General features: G+C 31.8%; 1 protein-coding gene across 8 annotated transcripts in view; it reads right to left on the bottom strand.

Moving 5' to 3' along the window:
- The window catches only part of LOC142322131 (uncharacterized), a 391,713-nt gene that overhangs the window by 226,105 nt on the left and 153,419 nt on the right, over positions 1 to 12,189 (bottom strand). For all 8 annotated transcript variants that reach the window (XR_012755782.1, XR_012755784.1, XR_012755783.1 and 5 more), the window contains one exon: positions 11,474 to 11,767. Coding sequence is in view for 5 of the 8 variants with exons in the window: in XM_075360849.1 (XP_075216964.1) it covers positions 11,474 to 11,767 (294 nt within the window). In the remaining 3 variants the exon portion in view is untranslated. The remainder of the gene's footprint in view (positions 1 to 11,473; positions 11,768 to 12,189) is intronic.

Below are 12,189 nucleotides of genomic sequence, written 5' to 3'. Positions count from 1 at the left end.
AAATCGAAGCACTTCTTAATTATATTAGCAACATCCTCTTCCTTAAGATTAACATCCTGCAGCTGATCAACAGTTTGCTTTAGGTGTCTGTTGAGAGGCTCATTTATTGGTATTTTTAAGATTTCAACAAGAATCAACTTCTAGCAGAATTTAATATTTTAACTCCTGAACTGTGTAGGGTGCTGGTGCATTCTAACCATTGTGTAAGTATTTTTCAAACATCTCCAGAAAAAGATAGCGCATGCTAAAAGATCAGTGACCTGGCTGCCCATGGTGTTCTCACAACAAGAATAACATGACTAGGGAGAACTTGTGTGATATACATCTAGTTAAAAATTATTTCTTATTTACTGAATAATTTCAGAATCTAAAAAGAATTTCTAGCATGAAAACATACCACACTGCAGTGACTTTTGACAATAATATAGATTCAATAATAACTAAGGAATAGATTGTGCACCGTACAAACTTAATAACTATAAAGCAGTTTCTCATGAAATCCTGTATGTGCGGCTTTCGTGGGAGACCATTAACAAAAGTTTTGCTCATTAACACTCCTATTAAATGAAAATGAGCTCATCGCTCAATAATTTTTTATCAGTTATTTTCATTAATGAACTATAAAAACATTTGATAAAAATTTATTCTGTGAGAGAATGCTAATTTTTAAATAGAGCTCATATGTAAATACATCTTGGAATTTTTTAATCCTGAAATTGTTTTTTGATTTGCAGGGGTCAAAATCTGTAAAAAGAAAACGCATGCAAAATTTAATCCAATTAGCATACTTTCCCTTACATCAATGATTCCCAAACTGTACACCGAGGCACCCTGGGAAGCTGCGGCCTCTTCACAGGAATACAATGAAATATTATAAAAGCTTCATAATTAAATGAACCAAGAGATTTATAATTATTAATTTAATGTTAATAAAGTAAAAAAAAATAATGAAAATTTAAGAGTTTTATTTATATCTCTATCTCTTACTTAGGGTAGGGTGCCATAGAAAAATTTTAATTGAAAAAGGGCGCCATGACTCGGAAAGGGCATGATGACTTGGAAAAGTTTGGGAACCACTGTCAAAACTTATAATTTTTAGCATTATTTTTCACTTTCCTTTGTTTTTACGAAATGTTTTTAAATTAACAAGTTACAAAAAGACCATCAATCAAATAAGTTCAAAGGTATTCAGTAAAAAATTTCAGAAGAAAATAAAACCTATAAAAAAAGTTTATTGTGTGGCATACGACTTACTATCAGAGATTAAAATGAATAAATATGTTAATAAACAAAAATAAACTAAAAAATTGCAATATTATTACATCTGCAGCTCAGATGTTAAAATTAGGATTTACATAGCCGAGGAATCTTTTAACAATATGAGGATTACTGTGCACAGATAAAGAATAGAGGAAAAAGAATTATAAAATACCAAAACATAGAGGGAAACTGCATGAAAGACCAGAGTACTGAAGAAAAATCTCAAAAAAGTACGAGTATATGTTGTATGTTGTTACAGAAGAGACTGTAAAAAAGATGATTAGAAAGTGTGGAATAAGTGAGTACTGAATTGAAGTGGTGAAGAGAGAAGCATATTGAAACTTATTAAAATAAAGAAGAAACTGGATATAATGAAAACACATTCTGATAGATACCTCAAAATAATATTCAAAGATAAAATTGGAAAAGACACTGATGATGTCAACTGCTAAATATTACAATGAGAAAACATGGATGAAAGAAAGACAGCAGAAGACAGAAAAGCAAGGGGAACTATGATGTACAGATCTGCAGAGATGACAGAATACTATTTGTATTTGTGCATGATGATATAGCATCTTCATTAAAAAAACAATAATATAGCACAATTAAAATTCAGCAATCAGTTTTAAAAGTACTAGCCAACTAGTCACGAGACAGTGTCATTAAACAAAATGTAAAGACTAAAAGGTACTGATAAAACATTTAATCTGTATAAATAATATGATAAATGATTATGATAGTTTTCATGATTTATTTTCATTTCAATAATGTAAATATTTATTATCTGAAAGTTAATAATTGACTACTTTTCTTATGTTTAAATTTTAGTTATTTCCAAGCTGTTTTTATGTTTTTTATACTGTTAAATTTATTGCAATGTTCTAGTTATATGCAAACAAAATGCAACATAGTATTTTTACAAAAAAAGTTTTTTTTTTAAACATTTTGTTAATGTACACTTTTAATTATAAACCGCAAACATCATTTCTGGCCATGAACTTGATAACTGGTGTTTATTAATCAAAATAATGTAAATTAATGATAAAGAATATATATCTTTACTTTTAGTGTTTAAAAACTAATCTTTAATTAATTTTTTTTTTTGTTTGCAAGATAAAACATCAGTTTTTAATATATTCCAATAATTAGAAATGGAACTGTCCACACTCCTAAATCGCTAATAAGATGGCAAGGACACTTCCCTATTGTGACCTAGTATTGTAACAATTGATAAAAATTAAATCAGTCTTAAAGATGACTAGTAATAAATATGATGATATGTACGGAATGATTCACATAGTGTTACCAAGGCTATCTGAGCTCATTCTATTAGTGAAAATAATGAAAAAGATTCATATAAATCTGTGGAAAAAGCTCCGTTAGCGAATACAGCTAGCAAAAGATTTCATCCCGATTCCATGGCAAAGAATGACATAAAGCCAAACTGAAATTCTAGAAACCCAAATTAAGGGGTAAACTTTTCTTATGGTTTTTGACCTGACAAATTGAATAAAATAGGTTTCAGAACCATATCTCCAATAGTTTTTTACAATATCCAATGTAAAACAAAAAACATTTCTGTCTAAAAACATGTGTTTTTTTTTGTTTGTAATCAAAATTCTCTTCAATTAGTAATAAATGCATACAATTTATTAAAACTTGTAGAGAATTTAATTCTAAGAAAATTAATGTAAAATAGCCCAATAAAAAACAAATACAAGTTCAAGAAATTTGATTTTATTACTAACACTTACCATATGAAAATGAAGGAATTACAAGTACAAAGCATGTTGGCTACCTCACAAAGTGCAATGATACAACAAATAGTATTGTATTAAAGAAAAATAAAATTGAAAAAAATTAATAAAATAAAAAAAGCAATAACAGTGTTATTCAGGCTATAAAGTCGATTTATCTTTCTTGAATTTACTGTCACATTGAAAATTTGATTTCATAAGTTAGTAATATAGCTGATATTTTTTTTTTTTGCAATTCCAAATCCCATTTATGAATTTGTTGTTCGAAAAACATTGATGTCATCCATGCTTTAAAATTAGACATGTAATCAAAATTTTTTTACATTCTTAAAAAATCTTGGATTTCATGATTTCCCTATTACTAAAAGTTTCTGTTTTTCTATCCCAGTCGAATTTGAGCATAACAAAATTGTGTTTGACTGTTTCCCACTAATAAATTTTTCACATTTAAATTTAAAAGTTATGTCATTTTTTTGTTTATAATTAAACAAGTCAGTTTCATTGACATTAAAAATGTCCTCTTCATTATAACCCAATTTAATAAGTAGCCAAATATCATTCATCCAACTGCCCACAATTGAACTGTCTATGCTGTTAGCTTCCCAATTAATTTTTGAAAAAACAATCTGATGTCTTGTTTTTAAAATGGTCTAACCATCCGCTGCTACAAATGAAATCTACATAGCTGAGATTTATAGTGAATTCTTCAGCCTGCATTTTTAAAACTGGACCGCTGATAGGTACATTTTCACTTCTTTTCACCTTAAACCATAATAAGAGGCTAAAATCTAAGTTATCTTTCACATAGTCTGAGTGTTTTTGCTTGTGTTTGATTTTTTACTTTCTTGCACAAGGAAGTACTGTAATCACAAAAAATTTTGGTTTTCAGATTTCAATGGAAATTCTATTTTGACCATCCCTGACTGTTTGCGCTCATACTGTTACTCAAGTAGTGGGGGTATACACGCAAGACTAGCTGGACCGTCAGTCGTCGCGCAATATCATCCGTGTACGCAACTCGCCCGTCTTGCGGCATCATTAACAATTTTATATCTCATTTGTTGTAGTTTTTATGTAACTTATTTTCAATTTCACGCAAGTCTCTTTATGAACATGTATAAATTCGTATTTTAATCTTTTTACAGTCCACTCATTGTTTTAATAAATATGATTCTTGACTGAATTATGAGCATTTATTTCACGCTATTCGAATTGTGAAACATCCAAATTTAGTCAAACATTTTGGTCCAACCGAACCGGATACGGACATTTAATATTTTGATTGCGTAATTGTGAACAGTTTAAATTTAATATTTCAGTGTATTGGTACGTTAAACAAGGACAATACAACGCATTTTATTCATTATCAATCAGTCTGAAATCACTTGCAGAAGGTCGGCGCCAGTTTGGTATGTCTACTGCAGCAGTTCTTGTCGCCTGTTAATTGGTCTGGTACGTGATTTTTACGTAATATTTAGCAGCTAAGTCAATCTGTCTCCTTCTAATCTATCATTAATTTCATTCCTATGTTGTCAAACTTTCCTTACCTATTTAATTTATTTGTTTCCTAGTTTACTGACCTTATAATTTTATTTATATGCTCGGACATATTCAGATATTACGAATACAATCCTAACTTCATACTGTTTATTTTTGTACTCAATTTAACGTTACTATAAAATCAATATGGGTAAAAACGAAAAATCCAAACTGGATTTTTAAATCCAGTTTGGATCCAATCAAAGGTGGTATCCAATTAAAGGTGGTTTAACCAGAATCAACACATTTTTAAACGATTCCAAAAATCATTCCAATACCCAGTTACTGTATACAAAATACCGGAGATTACCGGACATTCTAAAGGATTTTAATAGCATTCAACGTAAATTAGAAATAGAAGACACATATGACCATACATCTTATAGAATCGATTTTGAAGATCTTTATGATAATTTATTTTCCCGTTTTGAAATAATATTAGGCATAGGATTATTAAGTCAAGTCAAACAAGAACCGCATTTGAGTACAATCCATGACAATAACGAAACTTTAGTCCGATCAAACCAATCACACAAAGATTATTTTCATTTACCAGCAATAAAGATACCATCGTATTCCGGTGATTATACCAAATGGTATCGTTTTAAGGATACATACGAAGGCTTAATAATAAATAACACGTCTTTTAAGTAACATTTATAAATTTCATTATCTCCTTGCCTCTCTCGAGGGAGAGGCTAGAGAACTCATACAGAACATTCCAATTACAGAAGTTAATTTCAACCACTCATATAAAGCACTACGTGATCGTTACGACAACAAAAAGCTAATTGTCACTAAGCATGTTAAAATGTTATTAACAATGTCGTCAGCTAATAAAGGCACATCAGCTGAATTAAGACATATCAATAATGTAACTAACAATAGAAATGCTATTCTAGCATTAAAGGTACCTATTTCATTGGAGGAATTATTATTAACTCGACTAATTCTTGATAGACTCGATAAATCCACTCGTTCTAAATTTGAGTCAACTTGTGACGAACATGAGATTCCTAGCCTGGATAAAGTAATTAAATTTCTCGAGAGGAAATGTCAAACCGAACAATTAGTAAATAATTGTTTGACCGGCGAAGCGTTTTCACAACCGATAAAAAGCGTTCAAAATGTAAAGTCTCAGCTTAAAACTAATAAATTGTCCTATATATCGACAAATCAAGATTGTAAAATTTGTAGAAAGCCTCATTTAATTTATAAATATCCTAAATATTTGTCATTACAGCCAAATGAACGATTTAGTTTAGTTAAACATAACAATCTATGCACTAATTGCTTAAGATCTAATCATGCTTACAAAGATTGTAAATCAACATCAGCATGTTTTAAATGTGCAGCCCGGCACCTTACCAGCCTTCACTTCAATGAAGCTCAACCTAAAACTAAACGGATACCGCAGCCAGAAAATGTCTGCAACAAATCAGACGAATACCAACCTAAAACCAGTTATCATGCGTTTCACAAGAAACAACCTCAAATCTTACTTCCCACTGCTATCGTAAAAATTCGAGATGAGTCTGGTAACCTACAAGTTTGTCGAGCACTTCTTGACAGTGGCTCTCAAGTTAGTTTTGCAACAGAACAACTAATGCAGCAATTAAAATTAAAGCGTTTTAAAAACCCAGTCCCAATTAAATCATTTAACAGCCTTGCCTCAGAATCTAAATATAGTGTATTTATTCATATAGAATCATTTCATTCTAATTTTGCTATGAATTTAAATTGCAATATTTTACCAAAAATAACTACTAATTTGCCCTCATCTAAAGTTGATTTTAACCTATGGAATATACCACCAAATCTTAATCTTGCTGACCCAACTTTTAACAAACCACAAAAAATCGACCTATTGTTAGGTGCTCAAGTATTTATGAAAATCCTACGTATGGAGCAACTTACTCGTGAAGGAGGCTTTCCTGTCCTTCAAAATACTGAATTAGGATGGATCATTAGCGGTGAATATTTACCCGTTCAACTAATTACAATTTATTTGCATTACAAAAGAATCGCTAGATCAACAAATGCAGAGATTTTGGCAAATAGAGGAAGTCAGCGGACCTACTTGGTCAGAAGATGAGAAACTGCGAAAAACATTTTGTTGAAAATACCTTACGAGATGAAACTGGCCACTTTATTGTAAAGTTACCGTTAATTAAAGAACCTTCGGTTCTCGGTGAATCAAAAACTACAGCTCAATAAAGACTAAATTTCTTAGAGAAAAAACTGAACCGTGACAATCAATTAAAGAAAGATTATCATAAGTTTCTTAACGAATATGAATCCTTAGGTCATATGAAATTAGCCGAACCACCTAACAATAATGAATCATGTTACTATTTGCCGCATCATGCCGTTTTTAAAACCTTAAGCACCTCAACCAAAACTCGGGTGGTTTTTGACGCACTTCGAAAACTAGCAACAGCATTTCATTAAATGACCTACTGAGAATCGGTCCTACGATTCAACAAGATTTATGCGCTATCATGTTACGGTTTCGTACACACAAAATCGCATTTATAGCCGATATTAGCAAAATGTATCGCTAAATAAGGATAGATCCTGGTGACTACAACCTTCAGCGCATTCTGTGGAGAAAATCTAGCAATGAACCTGTGCGTGAGTATCAATTAACTACTGTCACGTATGGGACTGCATCAACGCCGTTTTTAGCGACCAGATTGTTTAAGGCAACTTGCCTTTGAAGAAGCCGACAAGTATCCTCAAGCCGCAAAGATTCTTCAGCGTGATTTTTACACTGATGATTGTATATCTAGAGTAGAAGACTTACATCAAGCCATTTCTCTTCAAAAAGACCTTCAAGCACTTATTGGAGGCGGGAGGTTTTCTGTTAAGAAAATAGTCAACTAACTCAAGTAAACGTTTAGAAACTATTCCACCAGAATTTCGGGAGACGCCTCATTCTGTAAATTTTGATTGTAGCGACACCGTAAAGGCTTTAGGTTTATTTTGGCAACCGTCTAACGATCAATTTCAAATAGTTAGTGAATTCAGAATCGAAAATTTATCAAACAACAAGAAATTTACTAAAAGAAACATTTTAGCAATTATTTCATCAATTTTTGATCCTTTAGGATTGTTGGCACCCACCATAATAGTTTGTAAAATATTTATGCAACGCATTTGGCAAGCAAACCTTGGCTGGGATGATCTGCTACCAGAACAATTGGAAGAATCGTGGAAGAATATTTACTGTCAGCTTCCTTTAGTAAATAAAATTAAGATCGATAGATTGGTTTTATCTCATGAAAAATCTATCAATATCCAACTCCATGGCTTTTCAGATGCCTCCGAAAGAGCCTATGGTGCTTGCGTTTACATTCGGTGTATTGACGAATCAAGAAAGGTTACTGTTAAACTGTTAACCGCAAAATCAAAAGTGCCACCTTTAAAGCAAATATCACTGCCGCTTTTAGAGCTCTGTGGAGCTCTTCTACTTTCTCGTTTAATAAAAAAAAATTATAGAAACAATTTCCATTGAATTTAACAAAATTTACCTATGGACAGATTCCAGTGTAGTTATTTTCTAGATCAAAAAATGTTCATCAATTTGGAAAACGTTTGTAGCTAATAGAGTAAGTATAATTCAACAAAATACATCTATTGAAGACTGATATCATGTTCCTGGAAACTGCAATCCTGCAGACCTACTTTCAAGAGGCGTCATGCCTAAAGAACTCATTAGCAACTCACTTTGGTGGTGTGGTGCAGATTGGCTTCTAAGTAATGAACTGAACTGGCCAATTGTACCGAAAGTATCACTCGAGCAGCAAGAAATTCCTGAACGTAAACAAGTCAGTTTAATGACTACTACACAAGATAATGATTTTATTTCAAAATTATCCCGTCTACAACGAGTTATTGCGTATTGTTTAAGATTTATAAATAACTGTAGAAGATCATCTAAACATTTAACCCCTAATCTACTGTTATCTCCATCCGAGTTAGAAAATGCTTTAAATATCTGTATTCAATTAGCACAGCGGTTAAGTTACAATACAGAAATTTTAACTTTGTCTAATGGAAAATCATTACCATCTACAACAAAAATTCGAAATTTATATCCCTTTATTGACAAGAACAACTTATTGAGAGTGGGAGGACGCCTCCAGCATTCAGAACTTCCATTCTCTGCTAAACATCAAATAATATTGCCACCTAAACATCATCTTACTCGATTAATCATAGAACATGAACATCTCAGACTACTTCATGCAGGTCCACAATTGTTGATCGCATCAATTCGTACAAAATACTGGATTCCAAATATAAGACGTCTAATCAAGCTTGTCCTGCATAAATGCATTACATGTTTTAAGTTGAACTCAACTTACTGCACTCAATTAATGGGAAATTTACCGCCTACTCGACTTCGCCCATGTCGAGCCTTCCTTAATGCCAGTGTGGACTACGCTGGTCCGCTCTATATTAAAACAGGAATACGTAACTCTAAAACGAAAATTAAGACTTACGTAGCAGTTTTCGTGTGCCTTGTCACCCGAGCAATTCATCTCGAATTAGTCAGTGCTTTAACTACCGCTTTCATAGCTGCACTTCGTCGTTTTATGTCTCGTAGAGGCAAATGCGCCAATATCTATAGTGATAACGGTTCTAATTTTATTGGTGCCCATAACGAATTAAAGGAGTTATACAATTTTATCAAACTAAAGGGCAACGAACTGTCAACTTGATCAACGATTGAATCTTGTCAATGGCATTGCATACCTCCCCACTCACAACATTTTGGCGGGCTGTGGGAAGCTGCCGTTAAATCGTTGAAATATCATTTACGCCGAGTAACTGGGAATAATTCCTTAACCTTTGAAGAAATTACTACCTTATTAGCACAGATTGAAGCTACCTTATTAGCCTGTCTCAAATCAAGACCTTTAACCAAATTATCAGACAATCCTCTAGAAATATCCTATCTAACTCCAGGACATTTCCTTATAGGAGAACCCTCAACAGTAATTCCTGATCCTGACTTAACTCACTTAGCTGTTAACAGGTTGAACCGATGGCAACGAGTCCAGCAAGTGACTCAACAAATATGGCAGAAATGGTCAGCTGAACTCCCTTCAACAACGCCAGAAGTGGGCAGCTGAACAATCCAACCTCAAAGTCGGTGACGTCGTAGTCGTCAAAGAAGATAATTTACCACCTTTGCGATGGACGTTAGCTGTAGTCAAAGAGACTCATCCAGGTTCTGACAAATTTGTTCGTGTTGTGACATTACATAATAATCAAGGTGTCTTTAAGAGATCGATCAATAAGCTTTGCAAATTACCAGTGTCAGATAATCCTGAATAACTTTGTAGTTTATTTTACTCTGTTTAACTATTTACAAGTGTTCAGTTGTTATATTTGTGCCTGTACCTTTAGTGATTATTTTATATTTTTTTATTATTTGACCAATGATTTTATTGTTTTTCACTGAAAATTTTAGATAAATACTATATCTTATTTAAAAAATACATACAAAAATACATATTTTGGTGGCCGGTATGTTTGCGATACTGTCACTCAAGTAGTGCGGGTATACACGCAAGACTAGCTGGACCGTCAGTCGTCGCGCAATATCAGCCGTGTACGCAACTCGCCCGTCTAGCGGCATCATTAACAATTTTATATCTCATTTGTTGTATTTTTTATGTAACTTATTTTCATTTCACGCAAGTCTCTTTATGAACATTTATAAATTCGTATTTTAATCTTTTTAGTCCACTCATTGTTTTAATAAATATGATTCTTGACTGAATTATGAGCATTTATTTCACGCTATTCGAATTGTGAAACATCCATATTTAGTCAAACACTGACTCCATTTTGATTAGTTTCAGCATGACTTGTGTAGCTACCTCAGGTGAGCTTTGTCTAAATGATAAAATAAAGAGAATTAAGTATTTATCTGGATGTAATGGATGATACAAAACCAGTCCTTTGTTGATTTATATGTATTTAGAGGAAGAGAGAAAATAAAGTTGCTTCCAGTTAAATAACATTATATAGTAGCTGCTTAACTAGAAACAAATAGCGTTAATAAACACAAAGCACCTAATTCCATTTTTACAACATTTTATTTACTTTTCAAGGTAAATAAGGGCTGGTTTTATCCAACCAGTAATTCATTCAGCTATCAGGCAAATTGTGGCTGAAAAATGAATTTATTAAATTAAATTGATATAATGACAAAAAACTGATCAGGAACATGGACTTTTTTCCACAATCCTCTTGTAAATAAATACAATAAATATAATTAACTGGTATATACAATACATAAAAATATTGACAACTAACTTTTCCCTAAAAATAAATCATAATCTTTTAATTTTGGCCAAAAAAAAGTTACATTTCAACTGTATTCCAAATCCGAGCTAGTTTCTGGATTCCAAATTGTGGAACAGTGTGAAAGAATAAACTATTCAGAGGATTTAAAAAAATTAAACATCAAAAAAAAATCTGATGTGGTCACCACATGTCTTCCTTGTATGCCTATTAAATTACATATATACATTTTTTGCTGCTAAAAATTTCCTTAGCATTTTATATTAGTTAATATTAATTTTTTTTCATGTTGCTGAGCTAGATATGTGGTATATATATACACACACACACACACACACACACACAGTTCGGCTATTTTTAACTAATTAAATTTTATTTTTTCAAATTTTTTTAGAAATGGAAGAAAGGTAATGTCAGATAATGGTAGGATAAATAATTGAGACCATTCTCTATAGAAAAAGACATAAAAATTTACACAGAGAAAAAAACTATAAAATTCTCAACAATAAACATAAGTTTATCTGAATTAAATTTTTATGGTAAAATATCTGTAAATTTATAATAATTCAACCATCTGTAACAAAAATGCTTACCGAAGATGCAGATGAACTGCCGTTCTCAGATTGTGCTTTGCAAGTTTTCTGCTGTACTTTATTAGCTGCAGTCTTAGCATTCTTGTCAGTGGAATGGTAATTTGCAGGAGTAGTTGCTAATCGTACAGGAAATTGTGGTCTAGGAAGTTGACTAGTGTGTAATGTAAATCTTGTTGCAGACTGTAATTTTGGAATTCCTGGTCCATTAAATTTAGACTGTTTATTGTTTTCATCAGTGCTGGAACATGTTGAACGACTTGAATCGGATGCATTGCTTCTGTTACTACTACTTAACTGTAATTAAAATAGGAATTAAGCTTTAACAACAGAATACAAGCAAACAACTTAAAATCATACATAAAATCTATTAAACTTTAAATAATACATATTATAATATAAAGATTTTAAAAAGTAACATAGAATATAAGACAAGTATATTTATTTACTGAATCTCACACAAACAAATATATTAAACAATATCACTGTGTTATGTGGATGCACTATTTTTATACACCATATAATACTTAAACTAACAAACAGTGGCGGCTTGCGTATAGGTACTGCAGAACTGCAGCACCCCCTATTTTCACTAGATATTATTGATAACATTTAATATAATGGGTCCTTTTTTCTTCAATTCTTTCTTTATACTTGTACAATATATAATCCTTAAGTTTAATGTCAGTAACCATCCCCCAATTTATGAAAAAAAGAAA

This window comes from Lycorma delicatula, chromosome 3 (assembly GCF_047948215.1).
Source record: "Lycorma delicatula isolate Av1 chromosome 3, ASM4794821v1, whole genome shotgun sequence".
NCBI lineage: Eukaryota > Metazoa > Arthropoda > Insecta > Hemiptera > Fulgoridae > Lycorma > Lycorma delicatula.
The sequence above is the reverse complement of the archived record's forward strand: the minus strand, read 5'-3'. Positions and strand labels throughout refer to the sequence as shown.